The 27877-nt window shown below is 39.9% G+C and overlaps 1 protein-coding gene and 1 long non-coding RNA gene across 10 annotated transcripts in view; one reads left to right on the top strand and one right to left on the bottom strand.

Moving 5' to 3' along the window:
- Positions 1 to 23780, bottom strand: part of tox2 (TOX high mobility group box family member 2) — a 112154-nt gene extending 88374 nt beyond the window's left edge. For 4 of the 9 annotated variants that reach the window (XM_030091219.1, XM_030091220.1, XM_030091217.1 and 1 more), the window contains exon 1: positions 5121 to 5278. In XM_030091219.1, coding sequence (XP_029947079.1) covers positions 5121 to 5213 — 93 coding nt within the window. In that variant the 5' untranslated portion in view covers positions 5214 to 5278. Of the gene's footprint in view, positions 1 to 5120; positions 5279 to 23495 lie in introns of those variants that run through there. The other 5 variants (XM_030091226.1, XM_030091224.1, XM_030091225.1 and 2 more) reach the window with 3 other exon arrangements.
- On the top strand, positions 377 to 5456 carry LOC115388223 (uncharacterized). The gene is made up of 3 exons (XR_003931456.1): positions 377 to 576; positions 3541 to 3546; positions 5445 to 5456. It is a non-coding gene; the product is annotated as an uncharacterized LOC115388223 (long non-coding RNA).
- Positions 23781 to 27877: the final 4097 nt, after the last annotated feature.

Genomic DNA, 27877 nt, shown 5'->3' with positions numbered 1-27877 from the left:
TCTTTTTCTCCAAACAGACAATTGTCCTTAAAATGGCCACAGAAATAATAGGTATACAATAGAAACTACAGCATCATTGATGGTGGGTGTACTGGGGCTTTTTCCTGCGTTTTCACTGTGCAGTAACTTCACTGAATAAACATAAATTGATTATGCAGAATGTGAAATTCAGCAAGTGACTCCCCCTTTTCCTTTTATTAACTTTTTTTTTTTTTTAAATGCAGTTGGCATTGTTTCTTTGCTGCGTTTTAACATGTGATTTAAAAACCCTCGTGAATAAGCTCACTGTCTTCCTACTGTAATGGTCTGAGTACACAACACTCTGAGCCCCACTGCTCCAGAGAATAACACTGTAGCTACTTATCATTAACTCAAAGACACAATCAGCCCCAGGCGATCCAGCTTCCCTCCATAACCTTTTGACATTGCTGCTGGGAAGGTAAATGAGAGAAGAAGTTAGACACAGAGAGGGGGGGGGGGGGGGAAGAAGCGAAAAGACCGAAAGACTCGATTATGAAGAGTGCCAGGAAGTGGCAAGACCAGAAAACAACATCACAAAGCGCCGACCCTTTAATGGTTGAATATAATGTTCATTACATGAGTCTGTGCACTCTGCGTTAACCACCTGCAGCTGCATTACGACAATACATGCACCACTTTAAGTGCGGTGCGACACAGGCCGCATTTTCTCCCCCTCCGGTGTGTGTCTGAGCCATGCATGGGTTAACGTTTTCCCAGTGAGAATGCTCGGGATATTGCAACTCAGACTGGCCAGTCAGCAGAATGTTATGAATGGGCACAATGAAAAAACCCCAAGTCCACGCTGTCAACCCAAGAATGCTTTCCTCCATGTAATTAACTTCTTTCTGTGTACAGAATGAGGTACTGCTGGAATAACTCTTATTTTTCTGTTTCTATTACAGTCATGTTTCGAAGATGGGGTGTATATATAAATATATATGTAAAAAAAATCTCATTCTGAGAATTCAACATGGAAAATAAAATTCTTCTGTCCATACTTTGAAGTATCCCATGACTAATACGGCGATTTGAACAGTACTGGAAACGGAATGGACCACTTGAAAAGGGGGTGTTGCGTGTTCTGCAGCAGCAAGCATCATCAGTGTTTGAGTGGAAAAATGTCAGCTGCTTGATACTGACACCCCTAAAGCTGTGCACAAAGTAAAACAAAGTACAGCTGGATTAATACATGGTATAAATGAGGGCTGTGTTGTTAAACATGCTTTGTGCATTTCACCTCAAGGCATATTAGCAATTATGTATACACTGTGCTCACGCATGCAGGCATAAAGTCCTACACAAAATACTTGTGTGCACAAATAACATACAGTAAAGTTGGAAGAGACTTCAACTTTGTAAAGAATAACATCTGCAAACCACTGGATTATAAAACTACAGTGTAACTACAGTATAATTACATGAGAGGCTCTCTCTTGGGCCCTGTGCTCTTAGAGGGGAAAAAGGATGAGGAGAAAGTGGAACATCTACAGTAATCTATCCAACTTCATTTCACCGGAGTGATTCTGCCTGGGGGTATGCACAAGTCATAATGCATTTGACAAATAGTCTCCCACTAAAACAGGCATTTGCAAAGAAGTGGCCTTCAGCGCTGGTATACACAGCTGAGTGTACGCTGAACAAACAAGCCTCCCACTCAGCGAGGAAAGATACAGAGAGGCTTCAAAAAGATTAGGAGAAATCTTGGGCGAAAAGTAAAGATGACTCACAGTGATTGTGCAAGTGCAGGACAATGCAAGTTGGATGGAGTTAAGAAGAGCAACAGAGCCGTGGGGCGCTTTGCAAAACACAAATCGATGCTTTTCTCATGTGTTGTTCTTTGCATTGTCCTGAAATGTTGATGCACAGGTTGCTTTATGAAACGCTTCACAATGAAATAAGGAGAAGTACAATTAACCCCTTGTTGCCCAAGATAATCCCTCCATCGTTGCTTCGATTATCAGTCTGATTTTGATTTGTATGAAAAGAATTCCATTATACTTATTTTCCTGTTTATTAGTTACACCTGGTACGAATGGAGATTACAGTCAGTAGTCGAGCAGTAAATCCTTCACGAAGATCATAGTGTTGTTTCAGGGAGGTGCTGAAGCAACTTTAAGACTACAGGATGTACTCTGTGGTGTTGCTGAACTGGATTGTGTGGTGCTGACAGGTGTTTGAGATGTTTTTATCCTCTCTTGTTGCAACGACATAATCGAGGATAAGTTAAATCATTATGATGCATCAAAGTTTACAAAAAATATGACAAACCATAAAACAATCACTATCACGTAAGGATTTATTTTAGCAAGATAAGGTCATCTGTTGGTTTTTAAAATATTTTTAAGGTACATTCATGGATATATCTTTCTTTTTTTTCTGTCAAAAGCGATCTATATACCTGCCATGCATCAATCAACCATTGCAGTGAATGTTGTCAATCAGCTCGAGCCGTTTTCAGCTTAAGACATTCTTTGCGTGCCTCCAGCTTTAACCCTGTCGGGTTTGCACATGAATGACCACATGTCTGAAAAATGTTTATGCAAAATCATTTACAGTCATTCATTAGTCACGTGCCCAAAGAGATGTGTTTTCAGTTGACACCTCGAGAACAGGAAGTAATGGGCTTTTATAAATGGATCTAAATACTTAACACTGTGCTTCCTTCCTGGTGCGCTGTGCTGTATAGTACATACATACTTTACAGTAATGCACATTCAAAGTCAAAAGTAAATATTTAGCCTGTTCAGAGTGAATATGACGGGGGATGAAGAGGAAGTGCATGGACTGTGTACTTAGAATGTGTACTTAGATTATAACCTATTTCCAAAGAATCAATCACTATTAAAATGAATAATACATGTACCTGAAAACAAGCATCTTTAATATAAATGTTATTTGTTGCAAATTAACTTATTTAACCACAATGCAATCAACTCTATTCTGCTCTTGAAATGAAAGTGCCATATTGATGAACTATTGTCTATACGTCATATGAAGCCCCTGTGTCGTTATTCAACAGCGACGTGCAGCAGCAGGAGTGCCGTGCAGATAATGTGTCACTTTACATCTTAGTCACAGCTGTTACTTTAGTAATGACAACGTTATACGATTCTGTCCTTGAAACCCAAGCCTGCTCCTCACTGGGCCAAACAGGCTCTACGCTGCCTGAATCGTGATAACTGGTACAGTTCATTGTGTTAATACTACAAGACCCGGGGCATCGCCTCTGTCAGGGAGACACAGGCCTTCCTCTCATCTTTACACATCTGCAGCAACCTTGTGCACAGCTGTTTGGATGTTACCACACAATTGGGAATTTACAGAGCTTTCATCCAGGAAAACAGCACTACTTTAGCTAGGATTTTTTGTTCCTAATGGGCAAAGTAAAGATGTGATTTGAAGTTAAGTGATAATCAGGATGTCTTGTGATGCAGTTGACGTTATGTTCAGAAGTTGAGACATGACTGTAGTGGATGTGAAGTGCTCCTGCATTGTACTCCAAACCCATCTGCAGGCGAGTGTTTTGTGAGCGTGGGTGTCAGTGTGTGAGTGTGTGTGTGTGCGTGCGCTTGGAGCTCACTGTGTGTGTTGTACATGTATACATACAGGTGACAGTGTGTATGAACAGAGGAGATTAACAGCTCAAATATTGTACTGCGCTATAATGTTTCACTTTGTCATCAGTAAATGTTAACTGCCTGCTGGCTTCCCTCCAGGTGCTAAGGCAAGCATGCTGGTCTGAATGGCCGGGGGTGTAAAGCCTTCTTTCAGCACTGCCCAGTAGTCACTGACCAATGTTTACACAAGTTTCACCTTGACCGGAGGAAAAGAAACCTTATTACTCCTGACCTGGACTGTATAGCAGGTACGTATATAAATTTCTAACGCTTAACTGCCAAAGCTTGTTTTCTGTGAAGCAAAGTATTCGCACTGTATTGTAGAGTAAACAGTGAAGTAGAGGTAATCTCTTTACAGGAGGCCCGACGACTTGAAGCGACAATTTTAATAACTATGCTATTCAAAAAATGAATTTACGGAGCAAAGTAAACAAACAGATTTTAAAAACTTTTTTCAATATATAAAAACTGGGAACTAATAAATAATTCATAGCGTGCACCTCAAAAATACAAATAAAGGTATACATCAACAAACTATTGTGTGAGTTGAGGGAAAATTTATGAGGCAACAACTTCTGTCAGAGACAATATGAATACAAACTCCTATTTAATAAAGTCAAATGTAGAATCCTTTGGACTAAAACAAATCACTATTAATGTCCTTGTAGGTGTCTAATGAATAATTATACCCCCAAAAAGTTATTCAGCTATACTGATCTTTTTGGGTGTTGACAACCAAACATGCATCAATCTGTAAGAAAATACTCTTCATTAAAATGCTTTTCTCAGCCAATGAGGAAAAGTAAGACTTTTTTTTTATTGAAGCAAGACCGTTGAAACAACGCACCTTCAGGATGTCATGAATGGCCCTGGACTCATAACCAGCTGTCAGGATCACATTTGGGTGCAATCATGATAATTGTTTACTGGCCTGATTGTGAACTGATCATGTGGGAACTGGTGCGCAGCACAGAGCCCAAGTATGCTTTTCGCTTTTAAATCTCAAGTGTATTGTGGCTAGCAAGCACCAACTTGCTGATGTATATTAAATAAGACTAAAAACGTTCAATCACAGTGCGTTTGCCAGTTTTATCCAATGCGACAGAGACGCGCCAAGTCGATACACTGGACAGCTTCTGCACAACATATTCACACTTTTCTTTTCTGATTGGCTTTGTTTTTTTTTTTTTTAAATTTCAATCAACCAAAACACCACATGCACGGGCTCGGAGCAGGTGTCAGAGGAGTTCTGATATTGCAAACACGCAGGAAATGTAAGAAAGTTGGCTGATAATGCAGCTTTGCACAGTCCCTCCACTCGATTATCCCACGGGAACCCAAAGTGTGCATCACTCTCCACTAACAGCGTCGGATCATACGCAGCATATACGCGCATGGAGCACAGCATGCAATCAATGTACTTCTGCGTCCCTGTTTTATTCATGCTTTTTTGCGTCGTCGCTGAAAGTAGTAATAGTTTACCTTGTTGGAGTGGTAATAGTCCAAACCGGAGTCAGTCGGTAACGTACATGAACCCACGCTTGAAGGGGGAGCTGGATAAAATCTGACGTCCATCTCAGAGTCCGCAAGACTGACGGCATGAAAGCGTAGCTCCAAAAAAAACCTGTGCGACTTCTCTCTCTCTCTCTCTCTCTCTCTCTCTCTCTCTCTCTCTCTCTCTCTCTCTCTCTCTCTCTCTCTCTCTCTCTCTCCTGCACACACACACACACACGGTTCGTCTCACCCTCTCTCCTTTTCTCTCTGTTTGCAGGCTATCAAAAACGGAGGAGGGGAAAAAAGTAATAGAAAAAGAGGGAAAACGAGTCTCTCCCGGTGTTCAGTCTTTATATCCGGCCTATAGTTACTTCTCCACTATCTGGGCATCGAGCACGGTGATGCTCGCGCGTAACATCCCTGTAAAGTTCACTTGGAAGAAACGGGAAAACCGGAGATGCGCCACGCGCCTCCGTAGTCTCACAAAACTAAGGAGGCAAGTTGCGGAGTTGCAGGTGAAGATGCGGAATTGATCTCGTCGACGCGTCTTTTTTTTCCCCCACACCAAAAATAAATTTATATGTGAAAATAGAAGCAAACGCTCGCGCTCCGGCTCCCGGTTTCCAGCAGGCGCGCGCTGTAGCTTTGTGTCATGTGGGAGCGCTCTGCCCGGATCCGTCCATGCCTTCCCCTCCACTCAGCGCCTGCTAGGCTGCGACCTCTACCGGCCGCAGGGGGGAACGGCAGCAGCAGGGTCAGCGGGGTTGTGAGGATTGGGAGAAAAGACTTTTCTTTCTTTCTTTTAGCTAAAATAATTCCTTATTTTACGACAGTAGTGAGTGTCAAATCCAAGTCAATTACAAGTTGTTTACTGTGTGTCTTTCCATCTCTTCGTGTCCATAACACATTGTTTATTATTAGTTTTTGTTTTTTTACATATGTAATGTTTTATTATCAACAGAACAATTAATGTTCCTGAGCAGGCCGCATTAAAAACTAGGTCTGGTATGGAGACGTTTTGCTTTATATCCATCCTTCCTCTATATATTTTATCATATTATCAAACTTCGGGAGATGTTACTGATCCCCAGCTGACAAGAGATGAAGGCAGAGAACATCCTGGACAGGTCATTTACAGAGCAAATACACTGATTGAGACAATCTTACACACAGTCACATTCACCGATGAAGTTCAAATGGTCGTGGGATCAATATGAAGTAGCAGGATAATAAACATGAAGCTCCACCCAGAAAGGCCCTCCAGCCTGGACTCCAACCAGGGCGTTTTCCTGCTGAGAAACAAGAGTGCTAACCACTAGACAAGTGTTCAACAGAAGGCAATACCTCCAACTGAAAACTAATGTCTTGGTGAGGTACTGTTGACAAAGAATGACAGTATAGTTCATTCTGCACATTGGGTTCAATTAAAGACATTGTTTTCTGCCCATAAACTCTCACCTTATCACAAGGGTTTCTTTGATGGAATCATTAAATAATCTATTAGTCTTTTGTGGGAACACGTCTTCATTGACTGTAAACGGTTACAAAAAACAAATACGGAATATGTCCGCTGTGTGCAGATGTACTAAAAACTTTAATGCCTTACTCAGTTAATATAGCTACTCCAGTGCAGCAAATTAAAATTCATTTAATAACTAATTAAACACGGTTACATCCTATAAAGTGACATTGCTAAAAGTATTTGATAAACCAGAGCTGGTGTGATACATTAACACTTATTGAGATTATTTGCCCTGATACAGTACAGTAGTCTGTTTATCTCTCATTTCAGCTGGTCGATATGGAGACGCTGCTGATTGTAACTACTGCTGTCAGAAGCGAGTAACAGGTCCCATATATGTGTTTAAATAAATACAGTCATCCTGTATTTTGTCAGTCCTGTTCAGGATTGTTATCATAATTGAGAGGAGAAACTTCAGCCGTGCGTTGTGAAACTGCTATCACACGTGGCTTTGTTCCTTCATGTCACTGACTGGCCTGTCAAGGATGTCTATTAACGCAGATACGACGGCGCTGAATATTAGCAATGACACAGAAAGTCAGGGAAGAATAACACCGAGGAGAGCGGACGAGAAAAATGCCAATTATGTGCAAAGTTTGTGTATTTTCATATAGCAGGAATGCCAGTGAAAAGCGATCTCCTGACTGTGTGAATTGTGAAAGGCTGTAAAAGCAAAAAGAAGGGGATACTATTGAAATGCCCTGATCCTGCGTTTAGTCACATCACTTTAATATAATGGCTATATTTACTTCAGTAATTTAGCCTGTAAAGTTAATCTTATGATATACATTATTCGCTGTTTCGCTTACGTCACTTCTGCCCACAAACATTTTAGGAATGCATTTTTTTTCCCTCTTTACTTATTTCGCTTAATGTTAAGCATGTCTGCAGGCAGTGAAGCTCGAAAGTACACAGAGAAAACAGTTGAGACACTATGCGCTGCTACTGTGCTCTAAGCTTTCAGCTATATATTTGCACACACACACACACGCACATGCACGCACACACACACACCTGGACAAAAACAAAACACCCAGAGACCTGCACAACAGGATGTGCACACAGAACAATGTCCAACGCGAATGTGAGACAGAAACCGAGACAAAAATTAACCTCACTCACAGGAAAAAATGTGACACCCTGCTTTTAAGACTGCGGTGGAGCGGTGTTATGTACTCTGTGTGTCATTAAAGTGTTTTTACAAGGCAGAGCTGCATGTATGCTCCTGCCCAAGAGTGCATTTCTTCTCCTTCTTTGCTTTGAGTGCACATGTGGCAGTTTCTCTATCTGTGTGTGTATGTGTGTGTGTGAATGTAGGACTGTGTTTGTGTTAACCAAGCCGCCATTGTCATCCCAGTGGGTGACTTGTCGGCCCCCTCAGGACTGTGCCTGTGTCCATGTAGCTATTACACGGCGTGGTGGCTCTGGCCCTGGGGTGTGAGCCTGCTTTAATACCAGGCACAGATGGGGCGCACCATGGGCCGACTGTCTCGGCCTGCCATCGGCTGCCAGCTCAGGCCGCCCCGACTCCGAGCTCATAAGGTTAACGATCACACGGATACGGACGTCTCCCCAGTCTGTACTGTCTGTGATTCTCTCTCTCTCTCGCTTGTCCATTCAGTTTTTCCCTGTCACTGTTACAGCAGAGGATACAGTACACAGGGGGATCTGGCACAAGTGGAGTCATGGCTTCACTGCAAAGGAATGCGTGGAGATTGTGTGTTTCGCCCTCTGACATAACACCAAGTGTTGGCCCTGCAGAGACCGAGTCGTGCCAAAGAGAGGAGATTTGGTTTTGGTTTTTGTGTGTGGAAAACACAAGAGAAAACATTTGGTTGATGCGGAACAAGTAAAAATGATTGTGGTTAAAAAAAAACAGTATTCCTCTGGAGGCGGCGATGTGTAAAAAGAAAAAAATGATGGCGACTGATTGATAGTTATAAGGGACTTCTATGTTTTAACAACAAATAGATTACCATGCAAATTTTGGAAAATGAGCAGTGAAACCTGCAAGAATGCAACAGAAATACTGTGACCCCATCAAAAAAAAAACAAACTCCATCTCCACCCCCGCCTTCTCCACCAATACCCATCCTGAAATTCCTTATCTCTGAAACACAGAGAAAAATGTGGTGTAGAATGCGATTTAGATATGTTTTCCAAAAAAAAATGTCAGAAACAGCGAATCAAAGTTAGTTTTGTTTTGTTTTTTCAACAGAAAAAAAAATTCTGCAAGTATCAGAATAAAACATGAAAAAAATATAACTTCCTCTGCGATTAAATTATCCAACTGGTGGTAATAAAAATGATGCTCCACAGTACTGAAGGGATTTTGATTTTCAAAAATCCCCAAAAATATTTTTCCAAAAATTTCCAAACAAATCAACTGTGACAGATCACACACCATTCCCCCACAGGCTATTAGCTTCGGAAAGCAACCATCCTTATCTTCCTTAATTGTAATTTCCATTTAAATGTTTAAAAAATCTGCTCAGCAATACATCAGGATGAGAGGATTTTATTCTACTTAAAATTTTGACGTTATCTTCTTGTATGTTTGCAGCCGCTAATTTTAATTCCAGGAACAAAAGTCCTCTGATTATAACAAAATGTTACTGATCTGATGTGCTCATGCATATTTCTTTGGTTCGGTCGTAAATACAATGATTAGTGTTAAAAAATAGTTTTAAAAGATTCAGCGAGCATAATTCAAATGGAAATCAGTGACTGTTTCTATCATCCTGCTCACAACTAGTTGACATCAGGACATATGTGAGGACATCAGTCCTTATATGGTCGTCAGCTCATCATGAACTGTACGCAGTCATAGCTGTCAGTTCACATCTGATCTGAAAAAAGGTATTAATATTTTCTCGTTCAATTGAACTACTAGTTTTAAAACTTTACTGATGCTCAAAAACCTGTTTGAAGACATTTTGCACTTTTCTACAGCTGTGTTTGTAGCCACACACATCCCTTCCCTCTCAGGTTTTCAGACTGCACTTTAGAATTATAAGATCTTCACATCGCCGGCAATTTGAATCATAGTTATCAGACTTTGATGAAGATGATGTGAAAACACCTTCGATCGAGTTGCGCACATTTAAAGCACCTATTAAAAGGGAAAATAACCTGAACAAAGAGAGAAATGTCCATTAACCATCTCAGCCAGCATATCTCGGAGGACCTACTGTAACACGAAATCCAGTATTTCTTAAGTGGTCTCCTCCTCCACACGAGAGAATACACATTAGCCTACTCCTTCATCTGTAACAAATAAGCAGAGTTATGCAAGTGTTATTTAATGTCACTATAATAAGACGCCGGGTTCCTCTCTGGTTTATAGAGAGTGAAGTTTTCAAGGTGCGCCTTTGTCAGGAGACACAGTCTTCTTCTTTGTTGGTCATTTTGAGTGAAATATTAATGGTTATTCTTTAAATCAGGTCAAAGCTTTCAGTGTTAGGAATTACCAGCAGAACTTTTGTAGGTCAAGTGCTTTTCTGTACTAATATCCAAGCACAGCAAGGCTGTTTCGTGTTTTTTTTTATTTTTTATTTTTTTATGCTGCACCAGGTTACTTTGCTTTTAACCCAAATTTCCAGGCCTATTTGTTGCTACCTTTCTCTCTGATTTGATTTATGACTCATGTAAATATTATAACCACATTGCCTTGGTCCACTGATGGCAATTCCATATAAGGCTGTCCAGAGGACAGCAAACAGCAGAGCAATAGTAAACAGGAAATAGTTCAATAGGTCCATTAGGCTGAAAGACTACTCATTAGTGACCAGGACGTACACTGAAAAACACACGGTTTTCGCAGCATTACAAAGAAGCATCAGCGCATTTTCTGGTTGGAAAAAAAAAAAAGGGAAAAAAATCAAACCCATGGAAACTTATTATGCTAAATAGACTCACCTTTGCTTTGATTTGTGTCATTTGTGCTTTGAGATTCATTTTGTTATAGAGCAGCTTGTGAAAATGCTTTGTAAATGCCTTTATAAATGACTTTGCCTTTGACTTTGCTTCTCATACAATGAATTCCATTTTGTGTCAATTTGAGCTGCATCAGACTGGTACTGAGGTGCTTAATTTTCCACTTCCACATTTCCACTTAACTCCGGCTACCCAAATGAAAAACCATTCAGGTCAGTAAGTTTGGTTGTTTCCTCTCAGCCGTGTGCATTGAGCAAATTTTCTTCATCTGCTCAAACATTGTGTCCTATGATTATATACAAAAGAGCAGAAAATGAATTTAGCTGGTGCTTGGGGTGGGGGAAACAAGCAACAGAAAAACAATGGAATTAGAGACAAGCCAGAGTTTGGTGGCTCCTAAAACAAAATGCTGAATTTTCAAGCTGCAGAATGTTGTCCATACTGGTTGCACTTGGACAATGTATGGTTCACGGCCCACATGTGGCCATTTGCTTGTCCTTGATGGTCCAAAGCAAGATTAATGTACATAATAATAGGTTTTTGATATAATTTGTTTTTGTATTTAGTTCCTGTTGCTTTCCACTGATGTGGCCAAAAGAGTCAACTGAATTTAACCTAGAAAAACATGGACTACGTGCTTAGTACGTGGACATTGTTAAAGTATTCAAATGTAAATTTCCTTTCAATGCAAACATATCAAGGATTGTTTTTTTAGGCAGATATCACAATAACTATAAGGGCAGTCTTATTCAAAAATACACTTTTGCAGAAATAGATGGAGAACTATTTTCCACTATAGTGAAATTTTAAGGTAAACACGACTATTTTATGGTCACAGGAATGCTTTTCAAGAGATTTATTATAAATCGAAGGCGCATAAGGATGTTCATTGTCACTGCTTTCAAAGTTATATAATTTTCTATTTCTAAGGATTTCAGTGAGTTTTGGACATTATTATCACACAATTATTGTGCAATTTGAAATCAACTGAATTCGAATGCGCAAATGAACAAGTATTTATGTTAATTCCACAAATGAAACAATGTAAATGACGCTCTGCAGACCTTGCACTTCTCTTTACCAAAGCACAGTTGAGTTTTCCATCAAAGCCTGGGTGAATAAATTGTGCGTGAGGCCGTGGCAGGCACACCACAAAGGCCTCTTCACTGCTGAACCTTTGCTAACCTTTTCTGGCCACTGACATTCAATAATGAGACTATGTCGTCTCTTGTTCCTTTGGACAATTGTCCATTGAAACAACTGCCATTAACGGAGTCTGCTCCACCCTCTGCGTGACCCTTTTGCATGCTGGTAATTAGCTGCTGTTGCGTTTCCACCAGATGCAAACCAATTGCATATTTACAATTCATTTGGATGTTTAGCATTTCAGCAGGTTAGAAAGTCTCTGCGCAGCCGTTTTCAGCGTATGTGGCTTATAGCTTCAGTAAAATAATCCAAATGAAAAAAAAAAGTAAAATGAGACTTTGATATGTGATTGAGACTTTGAGAGGACTTATAACGATTTAATCTGTTTTTGATTTTTGATTGATGGAACAGAAGGATCTTTCTTTAGCCTTAAATCCAATTTCAGAAAATGTTATTTTTACTCCTGTTTTCACAGCTCCATCATCCCCTCATCCTCCCATTCCACTCCTGAATAAACCCTCCTCTTCATCATCCTCTCATTCCCCGACCTTCTACTTATGTTGCACATGAGAAATGAGAGGGGGATGGGAGGCAAGATGAATGAAACAGGGAGTGGGGAATGAAAGGGAGGGGGAAAAAAAAAGAAGAGAGCAAGATTGGGAAAAATGCCCTTTGACTGGATTTAAAAGTCTGTGGCATTTCATTTTCAGAGAGAGGGGAGCTTCATCTCCTTCAGATCCTTTAAGGGCCAACCTAATTGATTAATGTTTCCATCTCATTGAGAAGCGGGGGGGGGGGGTGGGGTGTGGGGGGCATTTGAAGCTTAACTGGAGCCTTTCACATTCCCCAGTCTTAAAACAGAACCACCAGAAAGAGAGATGATGACAGAATGAAAGACCGAGTGATGAACAAGTCTGAAATTCCTCTAGATGACTAAAATATGTTGAAGGTCGACATTGTTTCAGTGATACTCAACAGCGACGCGGATCCGGGTCTCAGCTCTCCCTGGTAATGAAATAATGTATGTGGTTTTAGCAACAAGGTGTTCCTTTTTCAAAGAGACTGTTTAGGTTTCTGCACCTGTCATGGGGAGCCGGCAGCAGGCACTTTATGTGATTACAAAATCTAATGTAAGAAAATCCATAGCCCTTCCAATGAAAGTGCAGTGTGGGGAGGTAGTGACACTGAATCCGCGGTTGAAAGAGAAAATGTATATTTATACCTCAGTATAATTGCTTTGAACAATTGATCCTTTCCCAGATAACAAAGTATCTTATTTTTTGATTCGTGACACATGATACAAAAAAAGTCTTACAGTAATTTCAAGCTTTTCTCGCACTAAATCCGGGACCGCATAGAGAACGAAGCTGATCATGGCTGAACTGAAGTAACGGAAATTAATCATCGGACAAACTCATGACATTAAAGCTCTGTATGCTCAGGTGTAAGCTGAGCCGGGTGTGGTTGGAAATAAAAAAAAAAAACAAAAAAAAATCACAAACTGAAATGCGCCATGATTGCTTGGCCTTTGCATGTTTTTGACAGCGACATGAAAATATTTATATATGGAAGACTCTGTAGGCATTTCCAATCACACAACAGAACCGGTGGAGAAAAGCCAAAACAGTGGTGACCTTTAGCCAACATGGTATATTAAATATGAAAGGTCAGGGTGCTTGGTGGGGGGGGGGGCGGCGCTGAAGTCTCGCACACAGCAGACACAGACAAAATACTGTAATATCTATCAGGCAAATCCCGGCGCTGCCTTCAGAGGTCATTTGAATGTGAAAGGTGTTGAAGCGGGAGGGAAACGAAGATACACAGTTCAGGAGACCTTGAGTGTGAGACGTGCTGCTTCTCGGTCCATTGTTTTTTTCTTTTTTTAATTATTTTATAACTCATATGAATCTTGCAGCGACTAAGAACTGTCTTCAACATTCCAAAGTAAAAAATATTGTAATTTAATACAATCTTGAGGTCATACTGTAGCATGAAAATACAAATCTACTCTCAGAAATGATCTCTACTGTCTGCAGTTAAACCTCTGTTTTATTAATTTACATGTCCTCTTTGCTGCCACTCATGGTGTCCGTGTCCACAAGCCTACAATAACAAAACAAAGCAAAATGATCTTCTTTGCTTTTCACTCACAATGAATTACTGCGCAGTATCATCTGTATCTTTAATGTCGGGTTTACACTGATGGTAATTCATTGTTTAATGAAAATCAATCACTTAACTCGACTACTCTCACCAAGCCTTTCCAAACAAAACACACAGAAAGAGAATATATGTATGCGACTGTTCTTTACCCCGAGCTTATTTTTGGCATCTTTGAGTATATTGCTTTTAAATTAAGTTTGATCATAAGAATGGCGCAGTCATTAATTTTACTTTGGTTTGGTATGATCTGAAAGACATTGCCTTCAAACCCAGAAATCTAATCCACAGCCATTAGGTTTATTATAACATTCACATTGTTGTAAGGAGAGGAGTGTGTTTGAAAAATAGCATGTTTGTATAGATACTGGCACATTATGAGCAAGTCCCTGTGTTACAAAGAAAAAGCAGTTAGCTGTTTATGGCTGTCAAAATACCTTTGGTTTGAGTTCGTAGCGGCCCCTAATGGTCATAGTAGAAATGATGGGAGCAACTGAGAAACATCAGCGAGCACATTAGGTCCATGTGAAAAACAGGACTTTGTCTGTATTGTTTTTATTTTCCCTTAAGGTGAGGCACAGGCTTACATAAACATATTCTCTTGTATATGATTTGACTACTTTTGGCTACTTGTGTGGAAGATTATTGCTGTATTTTTCTAAAGTGTTGTCTAGTATTGCTGCAGTATGTCTGCTGAACTTTGCCTGCCATACGGTCAGGGGTCTAATTCACTCAATTTAAGGTCAATTAGCTAAAAGAATACAAATAAACAGCAGAGCAGCTGGTTGAAATCAATGCTATTAAAGAAACTGTACCATTTTGCAAATCTTGGAAAAAGGTTAGCAATAGCTGTAATTGTCGCTTAAACCTTATTCTGAGTTATATAATAATTTCTCATTGCCTCACGAAGCTTCATGCGTGCTGTTTCCATCGTCTACTTCTGAACAGATTCTAAACAAGGAGAATGTTTCTTTGGTGATGAAATTTCAAAACAAATGCAAAAAGCTTGGTTGATTTTGCTAACAAATATATATTTAATACTGGAGAGGTTTCAGGTAAAGCTGGATATTTAATCATGGAAGCATCATGGAATCGATCTACTCAGTGAAGAGGGTGACGTTCTTGATGCATATAATCACACACCTCAGTCTGAATGCACTCCTTGTATTTGAATGAAAGAGTGAATAGTCTATTTTTGTTCAGAGTTTAAGACATAAAATAAAAACATCAAAATCATTTCACTTTAATAGACCAAGGCTTATTTATGGCAACACTATGAATCTATGTTTTGAAAAAGCAAACAAAAGACAAAAAGGAAAAAAGCTCTGTTGAGCATAATATTACAATAAAATAATTAAAAATGAAATTGCTTTTCTCTCATCATCAGTTTGAACTGTAAACCCTGACAGTTACAAGTACCAATAATGCAGAAAAGTAAAATATGAACTACTTTTTGTTTTTTGTTTTCATCTTCCTTCGTACATTCCCAGATTATTGGTAAGAACCAATTTCAGTGTGACATACAGAGTAACTTCATGTACCATCATCCAAAGCGAGACAGTTTTTTTTTTTTTCTCCCAAAAACTCCTGAGATTTGTCCCAGTTTCACTGCAGGCTGTTTTTCTCTTTATTCATCACACCTGAAGGTCGAGTTGTACCTGAATCTTATCCTCCACAAAGATGTTAGCATCACAGAGCCCAGAGCTGTTTCAGGTGGTTCCTGTCAGCCTTTAGACGTTACTATTTTCCTGAAAAAGCTGAAGAATTAAACATACCAGTGGTGGACTGGGGCGAGTTTTATATTGACACTGTTTACATTAAGAGCTTGAAATGTTTCTGAATCACATTATAAACAGCTGTCAAATAGTACAGCAGATAAAGAGCAAATAATATCTACAATATAGATCATAATCTCCCAACAGCTTTTAGGAGCTGTGGTGTTTATGCCTGCTTTTCTTTATTTATACGCTGTGGAAGTGTTTTCCTTGATCTTGTTCATATGACAGTGAGATTACTATCTGAACCCGAACGCCCTGTGAATACACCACAGAGCATGGCAGGGATCAATTTAAACACCCATATGGAATCACAGGCTGCTTCACCATGAATTATTATGGCGTAGTGAGAGCCGAACCAAAAAAAAAAAAAAAAAAAATCTTACACGTTTCAACAAAAGAATTGCTGAATTTTTGAGAAGCCTTTGAAATGGGCTGGCCCTTTGTGGCACATTTTAATGTATTTGGATGAGATCCCACTCAGGAACTGGTACACAACTGTGGTGATTGTTTTATAGTTACCATCACAACAATTGGCAGCCCACAGGAAGCAAAGAACCCAGTAACCTCCGGCTTTATAGTATCTTTTGCTTCTGATTTGCAGCACTTTATTGAATACATATTTTAACTTTGCAGAATGGTTTGCAGAATGAAGCAGAAGGTAAACACATTTACAACCCCCAACCCCCCCCCCCCCCCCCAAAAAAAAAAAAATAAAACAGTAGTAGTACAACCTCCATCAAGCAGTGTAGTTCTTATATCTGAATATTAATCCATTAAATAGAATTTGAAATGAAACATCTGCCGATGTTAAAAGGGGCTCGGTAACTTGCTTTCATGAGACAGATCGGCCATCTGGAGTGCCTGGAGTTTTCCTGTGCCTAGTCGACCTGCGGGTCAGGCCGCAAGCCAAAAAAAGACGGATACAAAAAGATCCTAAAACGTCCCAGACTGCAGCCTGATATGACGGCGAGAAACGGACAGGGGTGGGAGGCACGGATATAAGGAATCAGAAGTAGGACATGCAGTGAAGACAGAGCCAAGTAAGTCCCTGAAAATATTTATTTACAGTCCATGATGGAAGAAAGTGCAATTAAGAACCAGAGTTTGAATCAGATTTTTGCAAGAGACATGTATATTAAATTGTTAAAGAAGAATTCGGAAGGTGCACAAAGCACCCTGGTAAATCTCAATTATTGTCTTGAACAATTTAAAGTGTCCATCAGCCAAAACTAATTATATTTGAACAGCCAACTGGCCAGGCTGTACAGGTACAGTACGAACATGTGAAATTCACAAAGAGAAGAAAACAGGGACCTTATTGCTCCGAGCTAACAGTATCAACCACTGCACACAGTGACATTCGGCAGCTTGACTTGTACCCCTGGGGCAGAGGCCCAAAGCTTGCTTTCAGGGCAAAGCAAGACTAGTCTATTTAGGCAACACCAATTGATCATTCTTTCACAATAAAAGATGAATGAAATGTTGTTTTGTGGAAAAGAGGCATTTTAGCAATGTCCATCAACTCTTCAAGTGTGTAATGCAATATCTTCTCAGCCAATCACAGAACAGCATGTAGTCCTGGAGGACCTCTGTCCTCCATAGATTTAGCCCTGCTTTGACCCTTCAGGACCACGACTGCACACACCTGATGTACAGTAGATGTCGTCACGGCAACCTACCGAGGTGTGATATTTCACCTATTTCTATTATCACGTTTCTTGTTTCTCCAGGCTTTACAAAGGAGGTGTCCAGTGAGAAGAAACTGTCCAATGTTTTTTTTTTTTTGAGTCAGAGGAGGAGAGACATGCTGGTTCCTGATGCCAGAAACAGTGACTCAAATAATCACTCTTCACATCCAAGGTATTGATTGATCAAACAAAATACTGCAGCAGCAGCACTGGAACATTCTTTTCCCCCTCTAACTTTCAGTTGAAAGAAGAATAATCACAGGATTCATTTTCATATTTTCAATCTCACTATCAGATCATCACAGTTACAAAACAAACATTATCTATTATTTAGAAAACAAATTCTAAATACTCATTCAACATGGAGAGCCAGATAGTTCCGAGAGGTGAAGCGTCCCTCTTTTCTCTACACTCCTGTGTATTGCTGGTGGTTATGTAATGTTAGAGCTGCACTCCAGCTCCTCCAACATCCACTCCGAAAGCTTTATCCCACTGTATCAGAGCACACTCCACGCAAAGGTGGTGTTTTTGAGATCTACTCCTTTTTTTTTTCCTGCAACTTATTAGGCCAAATTCTCGTCACATGTAATCTCTTCACGCAGCTCCGAGTGACAATCCAACAAGCAGCCGTCAAGCTCGGCACTCATCAAAGCCATTCGCTCTTTTGTGATGACTTGGGAAACATTATGATCCCAGATAAAGAACAGCTTATTCCTCTCTCTCCCGCTCGGCTTCTCGCTGGTGACAGGCAACACTTTGCAAATGCATCACATTAATTGTGGAGACACCGTCACTTTAGAGGAGCTAATCTCATGCATCCTAATCAAGAGAGAGTTTTCCCAGAGAATCTGCGCAGGCGAATTTCCATCAGCACAAAAGACGTATCTTGGATTTTTTCAGATAAGTGAAGAGAGGAAGAGGATCTACAGATTTATACCATCTTGTAAAGTTACATAAGCCACTTTCGGCTCATGACATACTTAAATAAGCAAGGTTATGTAACAGCTCTATAACTGCACTTTACCATTGAGCGGCAAAGCAAATTAAGTAGGTGCACAGGAATTTACAAGTGAAGCAAAACATTGCAGCGGATTCCTGCTTTTGTTCTCTGTGTGTATTAAGCAGTGTTTTCACATAAAAAAAAAAAAAAAAAAAAAAAAAAATCAAGGTACAGCTGTATTTCCCTCCACTGCTGGTGACTCACAGGAAGTCGAAGGGAAAAGTGAAAAAATAAGTCAAAGCTGCACAAACACAAAAGCGATCACACTCACACACTCACGCACGCGGTTCTGTTTTGAGTGCGAGTCAGAGAAAGGAGATGCAGATGTGACTGTTGTGTACCCATCTATGAGAGAGAAAGAGGCGTGGCCGTGAGAAGTTATTTATCACAACCCTGTGTAACCGCGCCCTCTTATAAATTCACAATAGCGCCTGTTATGAGTAAAGCCTTTCATGGAGTCATTAATATTTGACAGAAAACATGGCTTTTTTTATGAGACGAACATTTTTACCATTTCTTTTGGCTGCTCTGATGCGATCCTTGTGTCACCGTACATTTACAGGCTTTTGCTTTTATCTTGCTTGGTTCTCCTTCCTGCACCAGGTACACACATCCATGCATCCTATTCTCCTTCACTGAAATGACAAATTAAGATTCCTACTTGTGTTAAAAGACAATGTTTTTTTTTTCTCCCCCCCCCCCTGCCTCTGTCATGACATTTACCGGAACGCCTCGATTATTCCAAACATCTGCGTCGTTATCACTAATTCACCATTCAGTGTGTGTGTCATTTAGTGCATCCCTGCTCATATTTTATGGATGCAATAATGAAAACAGATGCAATCAAGAGAAAAAAAATTGCATTGCAAGGGTACATTTTTGGATGCAGTTGACAATCATAAACAAGCTGCTCTACATGCATTTAGATTGATCGTTCAAATTTCTTTTTTTTTCTCAAGGAAACGAGCATTTCAGTGTACCAAAGATGTAATGAGGATAATAAATGCAGCATGTTTCAAATCTGAGCAGACTTATGAAACTGACTAAAAAAATCGGCATTATTATGCTGTCTGTAAATGTCAATGCAAGGTTGAAGCTTTAAAAGAATGCTTTTCCTTATGTTATCTACTAACATAGGAGAGAAAAACAAAACAAAACAAACATATTTTCAACTGGCGTACTTTGACAATTTTTGATATATACACAAAAAAAAATTGTCCTTCAAATTCAGTTCAGGCATCAAATGCATTAAGAGCGCACTGTGCACAGTATACAACAAAGTGATTCCATTATCAACAAGTGAAAAGTACATACAACGAACTGATTGAACTGTAATCATTTCTACTGCAGTTATGGTCTGCAAACTCAAATTGACAGTTTTCAGTGTGAAATAAAAGTGTTATGAATAGTGATTAATTTGCAATAATTCTGTGATTTAGCTAACAAAAAACCTGTAATTGACTAATAATACTTATTTCATGCCTGGCAACTACAAAGCAGAATCTAAAGGCACATAAACCAAGAACAAAGAACAACGACGTCAGCAAAACAGAAACTTGTGGAAACTGGTAACAAGGAAAAAAAATACTGAAATAAATAAATAAATCTTCCACAGCATGGCTTGGTTTCAGCTGCTGTAAATTTGCGGCAAGAGAAAGAGCACTGTTCTGACTTTAAAAGACGGGTGTCAAAGCTCCACAATATAAATATTGTGGTCATTATTTGTCTTCTCAGAAATCATATTGCTATTCTCCACATTAGCCTTACAATATATCACTAGTAGGCATTTCTGAGTGTGTTGTGCCAATGAGCCTTCACATATTGTGTCAGTGTGTTTACAAGCATCCTTGCTGTGGACTAAATATCTAAGATCACCATGTGTTGGGTTTCATTATCATTTATGGTGAGCATGTGTTAGTGTAAAAATTCCTGACCTTAGCTGGTGAGACATCTTCGACTGTATATGAAATTCTCATCTTTGCACTGAGTTATGAATCCATAAAAGCTGTGATGTTTTAATTATAGTACGGATATTAAATTATATAGTGAGAGCTGGTGCTGGAGAGCTTGCTGCAGATGACTTCCCATTGCGTGAAAAAAATAACATGTGGGCTGCAGGTGAAGGTTGTTATAAGAAATCTAATTTAATCAACTTTGGCATAAGAAAGGTTTTTTTTTCTGATTCCTTATTTTTATTTTATGTGAATCAGATCTGTTGCTGTGATTTTGGTATAGTTGGATGTTCTGTTGCCATAGCAACGGGTGTCCTCCCCAATAGCTAAGAATGCAGTTGCATCAAATATGTAAACATTTTTTCAAAAATAAATATCTCAAGCCCAAAGCAATCTAATAGCAATGTCCGGCACTCACCGTTGTTAATGTTTGTGTGTGTGTGTGTGTGTGTGTGTGTGTGTGTGTGTGTGTGTGTGTGTGTGTATTCTTTTCTATGTGCATGCAATTGTGGCTTCATGGAAATAAACAACCAACGGCGCCAACTCGTGGCCTGGCATGGTAACTACACGGTTTTCATTGCTTTAGCTGTAAAGATGTAAACGGGCATCAATTTCAAAATGTTGCCATGTTAACACAAAACTTTTCTGAAACATCAATCATGTAAACAGGAATGAAAATAGCTCTAAAGGTTACAGGCTAACTGATACAGATTTACATTTATTGCAACTAGAACTAAACTCTCCATCTTCCATCAAGTATCATCCTACTTACTTACAAAATGCCTTTCTGTATTCAACTTAATATTTAAATAATTCTTTTTCAATTTTTTTTTAAATTTCAGTTCTTTCATGGCTACTTTCCATCTGCTAACCAAGCTAACCGCCATGCTAGCTGTCAGAGGCTACAGTTACATGAATCATTAAGCATTACAGTTAGTTTCAGCACAATTAACTCAAAAAAAAGAAAATCAAACAAAGAAATAGGAGCCATATAGGAACTGGCAAAAAGCCAAGAGGGAAAGTACAAGGAACAGAGTAAACATCAAAAAGTGCTCACAGAGTGCTAATGAACATGTTTGATGGCAATAAAGAAAAAAGCAACAAATTCTCTTTTGTAGCAGAAAAAGTGAGAAGATGATGTGTAAGACGGCAATGCACGTCTTAATAACCTACTTGTGATTAGCTTAATTAGCTTTTCTGTATTTTGACAGTTTATCTGCTCTCAGTATTTTCAGTATATCAACTCAGTTCAAACACTATAAATAAATCTTAACATTTCAGTTTCATCATTCAGCAACTACATTCAGCGACACGTTTCCTTGATTTGATTTGAAACGAGCAAGGGGACAAAACAATACAGTGTTGCTATTTTTTAAAAGAATTATGGGAGTTATGTATCAAACTTAACCCCTGGTGACTGTCAGTGTTCTTTTTTTGTTTTCAGCTCACGGTACACTTTAGCATTTGCTTTATACTTCCTGTAATTGCAGTCGTAAGTTTATTATTGCAACCTCTGAGACAAAGACTGTGTATTTGTGTTCCTGTTGGAGTGTGCAGAGTAAAGTAAGCCTCTTTCCTGTATTTCTTGCCTCTCAGTGTGCCGCCACACATATTTTTAGAAAATAGCCTAGAAAAAAAATTAAAAAGTTATTTTTAAGTGTTGTACAATTGGTGGTATATTTGCCGTCTGCTGTTTTCCGAATTGTGATCACTGCCTTATTAAATCAGTACAAATGAGTTGAGTTTTTATTTGAGCACATTTTGCTGTGAGGCTTGAAAAAAACGTGCTGGCACGGTGCCATAATGACAATGAATACTCCTCCTGATATAACTGTTGGCTGAGACGACTCATTACGAGGAAGTACATCTTTACATTATCAGCATTAAACGGCACATTATGCACTACCTGCAGAAACCGCCTTTAAACTCACTTTGAGCCAGCATTTTAATGCTTGCTGTCAGAGCAAATTAAGATGTGTGAGTTAAAATCAGCCGTCTTTTTAATATCTATCTCATGTGACCAGAGAGAAACATCACATTTTTGTTGCAAATTTTAATCCTGGGAGAAAATGTATTGACAGAACCAGCATAACATTTTCCAATTACTGCGAAGGAGCAGAGAAATCTGTTCCGACAGCACATCTTAAGTGTTCCTCCCTGTGTGTGCCTTTCAGGTCTGGTGCTCATCCAACAAATCCCACCGTTTAATTTACATCCCACTGGTGAACAAAATGGGATAAAGTTTAGCACAAAAAGTGTTTATCTGAGTGCCGTTGTCCTCCATTTGCTTTGTATATCTGCTCCGGGTTGTTGTTTGCTGTTTGTCATGCGGGCTTGAGAGCTTGTTTGGTTTTGTCCAATTCAGAAATGTTGAATCAGGAGGACAGCGAACCTCGATCACACTGTTATTAACATGTTGTCATAACAAAACAATCTCACTCTTTTCATCTGTATGAGTAATCACTCCAAAAACGGGAGCTTTTAGTCACTCTTCCGATCACATGTTGGAAATCGATCTGAGGCTGAAATGAACCGTTTCCCCCCCTCATTATCTTTGTTTATCAGGTTATGTTAAACTTGTACACTGCTGAATCACAAGATCCACCTCAGTTGCGAGCGAAAAGCTGGAAATCAAACGGTCTCCCGCACGCTTCTCGTCTGCAAAAGGGTTCGCTCTTGTTTCCCCGTCTATTATTCCCATCCATAATGTGCACAGGTGCAGCTTAATTCAATTGGAAGATGTTGCTGTGGTTATACACAAATAATGCGTCTCCTCGTTACCAGCAAAGCCGTCGCCATGGAGACGATGAGGCTTATATAAGCGCCGATGTATTTCTGTTCAAAACAAGTGTATTGTCTTCACTGCGCCCATTTCATTGCGATTTGTTTATACCCGCACGTGCGACGGAAAATTGATTCAACTGTCTGTCTTTTTCAGAAGGGCTCCTCATGAAACAAGTACTCTTAGAAATACTTTTTTTTTTTTTTTTTTTTAGGGGGATTTGCTCTCAAGCAAAAGCGTTTTATGCCATCTGCAAAAGTTGATAACAGGCGTTTTTGCATTTCCACCCTCAGTATCACTTTCATCTGTATCCCTGTCACATGAGAAGCTGCAGCTTTGATATTAAAATGATGGCTTCGCGAGAGAAGAAAAAGACAAAGAGATGGTTAAAATCCTTACCTTTCCGACAGATTAAGAAAAATCTGGGATTGTCTGTCATTCAGCTCACCTTTAACCTCCTGTCTGCTTCTACATCCAGCGCCAGCTTTCAGCCGGGGATTAAACAGCTATTGACAGAGAAGTGACGTGATTGACAAGTTAAGGTTTCCTTCCCTTGTCAGAAGGGCCTCTGTCTGCGTCTGTCTCCCCTTCCCAGAACTCACATTTCACATTCCAGCGTGACTCCAACAACTCCTGAATTTCTCTCTCTCTCTCTCTCTCCCTCTCTCTCTGTCTGTCTGTGAAATGCAAGCGTGAAATGTGTGCAGCCCCGCTACTCGCACCACACGTCTAAAATGACACCGACGTACACGGAGATGGGGAGGGGGGGGGGGGATAAAGTTCTGGAATAAACTCTCAATTAAGTGTTATGTAAAGTTCTTGCAGTGTCCAGAAACACCTACAGTCTGCAGCAGTCGCTCGTCTCAGATGAGGGAATTTTCTGCCTGGGTGAAACATGTGGGAGTGTGGAGTTACTGTATGTGTATTTTAAGCCTTTGACTGCATTTCATGTGAAAGAAGGGGCTTCTTCACTATTTCTACTAAACCCTTTACAGACAAAAAGTCCTGAATAAGCGCCTGTTCAGGTATGAGTTTGTCTGGAGAGTCCCAAACATTCACTTTTCTGCCTCATGTTCCTGTCAGATCACACAACGCACGTGCCTGCTATGTTAGTTCAGTATCAACAGAAATGGATGGGGACTCGCAGCCTTCAGCGTAAAAGCTGGAGGACTTGTCTTCTCTGTCTCTCTCAGTCATCTGGACCCACCTGTCCACAGTCAGAGCCTCTTAAAAGATTTGCTGCCGGTCGGGGAATTCGTAGTGGGGCGATGCGTCAGGGGTTGTCATATAAAATGTAAGTGCTTTCCCCTGAGTAATTTAATCACAGACTTTTATGGAGGCATCAGCCAGCACTCTGAAAGACGGAGTGAAAGGACTGTAATTGGCATTCTTTCATTCAAAGTAATATATGGAATATGTGGTATAATTACAGCTCCGGGTAATGGTCTGCGGACCACTGAAATGCTAACGCGCGGCGATCGGTTTAATGCGCGTTCATCAGGGGAAATTTGCACCATATTGACTTGTGACTTTTCTCCGGTGGTATTTCACTGGAGCCAGTCACACATTATCTTGTGGCTTTCATAACCTCCCAACTACTCATTCTGACCGTCCAGGATGATGGAGGAATTGAAAACTTTGTCTTCTCGATAAATGAAACTTAGCAGAAATCGTCTATTATGTGCCAAATGAGTAATTCGTGTGGGCGACGTCTAAGATCACCTCGACCATCATTAAAATGCTCTTGAATAATCTGAAAAACCCTCTTATGCAACTCTGCCACTGGAGCAGAAATTGCTCCCTGCTCAATACCTTGTTAGCTACTTTCATTTCACCATCTGCTGAACAGAAAGGCAGATTCAGTCGTTTACTTACTCATGGTTCAACTCATGACAGGAACGTCTACAGGAGCTAAACTGTGGAAAAGTAACAAATAATAAAAACAAAACTGCTGATTGCAGGTTTATGACTTCAAATGACGTCTTAAACTCCCAACTCATGATAAGCTGGGTTGCAGCTGCTGAAACTGTCTCTGGTTGTATAAAAATGTATAAGAAAAACTGTTGTTTCTCAGTGTTTGATTTAAAATATTGCACAATAGTACAAAACTTCAAGTGGTAAGTAGAGGATTCTTCACTGATCGTGATATATCTAACTGGAAATATTATTTCAATAAACTTAAAAATAATAGAGATGCAACGTCGACAGCTGTTTCAAAAACATTTTCTGCTTTCTCTCCAACTTCTTCTCTGATTGTTCTATTTTGCATATTGCTTTGAGGTGTTCATCATTTCAGTTGTGCAACAGTTGTTTCTAAGTAATCTTATGTAATACAAGAGTCATTTACTTGCACAATCTTTTTTTTTCTTTTTTGTGATATTAAGTCATGGGAAAGAAGTGGGAGGGGTGTAGGCTGGTAGAGTTTGAGACCCCTGATCCAAAGTGAACCAGCTCTTGATGACGAAATGTTGTTTTACCCCCACAGTAAAGGCCTGGGTGAAGATTATGTAATTTATTGAGCCTAAATCACAAGAAAGTATCACTTTTTGACATCAAATGTTCTATATTTGGTTCAGTTTTCATCTTATTTGGGGTGTGGGGGGCAAATTTGATTCAGAACAACTTAGGAAGGTGAAAATATGTATTTATCTTATGTTGATGCATCTTGAAGCAAATTCATATGAATCATATGTTTACTTTCATGTTCAGTTTCGTTTGTTCATTAATGGATATTCTTGATGTTTGCCCCGCGTGTCTGAAGAACAGTGAGGCAGCAGTAACCGTGCATCAAACACTAACCGTGTTTCTGGTGACACACAAATAATTATTTACTGGAAGTACCAGCAGTTCCTGGCTGGCTCGGGAGTCGACATGCTTGTTTTGCGGCACCTTGGGCCTTTCCGCTCACATCAGCTTTCTCATTTCTCTGTTTCTCAGCTAAACCAATCAGGTGAATCTGCACAGTCTCTACTGTGGGTGTGTGTGTGTGTGTGTGTGTGTGTGTGTGTGTGTGTGTGTGTGTGTGTGTGTGTCAACGCTATACTGTAAAGGTTTTTTTTTTTTTTCCTTCATAAGATTTTTATTTGTAATGTATAACCTTCTTTAAATGAGCAACAGGCCTCTCTATATAATAAATCGTAGTGTACTTCACCTCCCAATTAGCAGTGTAATGTAACCTGATGATGGCGCCACGCAAACATTCAAAACATGAGGCGCAGTCACACTTTCCATCATGAGACGTTACTGAAATGAGATCCATGTAGGGATAGTGTGTGTGTGTGTGTGTGTGTGGTGTGTGTGTTGTGTGTGTGGTGTGTGTGTGTGTGTGTGTGTGTGTGGTGTGTTGTGAGAAACAGTGAAGGGAGACTTGTAGAAAGGTACCAGCGAGGCGAGCGAGGGAGAGAAAAACAGAAGAGGACAACGTTCCACAATCCTCCGATAAACTCAATGTGACAAGATGGTTACTTTCTCCCTCTGCTGTGACAGTTCATTCTGGACTAGGAAAAATGTCAAAAATGTTTAGCTGCGCTTGAGTGGAGTTAATTACAAAGCCCAAGGGCAACTCAGGACTAGGGCTGCTAATGGCCCTGACTTACAGATAAAGCTCCATTTACCAAGGACTGTTTTTTTTTTTTTTTAAGCTACTGATCTAATTTATTTTAAATCAAATTTTGGCAGGCAGCAACTACATTGTCTCTGCTTAGGTTAGAATTTAGATTCACACAGTGGTGGACTTTATTCCACCTGCCTGTAGTGCTTTTTTTTCCCCCTAGTTTTTATTCTGTTTAATAGTGTAATCCTCTGCATGTCGCGTGTGGCGTATTGCATCAACGCATGTCGCTTTGAGCAACAGAAACCAAACTGCATGGGTCAGAATACCCGCAGCACTGTTTGACATTCAGGCTCCAAACTGTCCCTACCTGACATTTAGACCTCTCTGACATCTATTAAACAGTCGTTGTCTTCGCCTCGTTCTGTCTCTGTTTCTCTGTCTGCATCTTTCCTTCTCTGAGGTGAGCAAACCGCAGCCTCAGTGTTTTCATGCCGCTCTTACAAGTCTTTGTGGCTGCATCACTTCCTCCTCGCAGGTCCCCCTCGCCTTGCTGCACCGACACGTGAAAGTCCACGAAACACACGATGGAGAAATCGGCGGATGGCGCGGAGGGCCGAGCCCAGCCAACCCGTCGCCGCGGATCGGGACCCCAGAGATGGCCGTGAAATGAGTTGGAGTTGAAATCACCGGAGGGATCTTCCACGACTCTGCGGCCATTTCACTATCATAATCAACCTCAGCTTGAAGAAGGATTATGATAGGGGCCCACTATTTCGCTGACGCTCTTTCTGTGCATAGATTTTTTTTTTTCTTCTTCTTGTGGTGGCAGATGATGAGAGAGTGATAAGAAACTACATGTGGGCTGACTGGCAGATTTTTTTTTTTTTTTTTTTTTTGGGGGGGTGTGGGGTTAAGCAGCTAAATGTGCCCCATTGAAAATTTTAAGAATTGGTGTTTATAATTTAGTGCTGGGAATTATTGATCGAGTTTAATATCAGTAGGAGATTCACATGTAAGAAAAACGAACTACGGAACATTTTCATCTTTCATAAAGTATAAAAAAAAAATGTAGGTCAGTGATTTAATCATTTTCTACTTGTTTCACGACTTTCATATCCCTGGTTACTTTGCCCTGTTAAGTATCTATATATATCTATTTATTCAACCCTGTCATGTTTCATATCATATCTTGAACACATAATGTTAAATTTTGGAAAAAAAAATATCC

Source organism: Salarias fasciatus, chromosome 5 (genome assembly GCF_902148845.1).
Source record: "Salarias fasciatus chromosome 5, fSalaFa1.1, whole genome shotgun sequence".
NCBI lineage: Eukaryota > Metazoa > Chordata > Actinopteri > Blenniiformes > Blenniidae > Salarias > Salarias fasciatus.
Note: the sequence above shows the minus strand (reverse complement) of the source record. Positions and strands in the feature narration are given on the sequence as shown.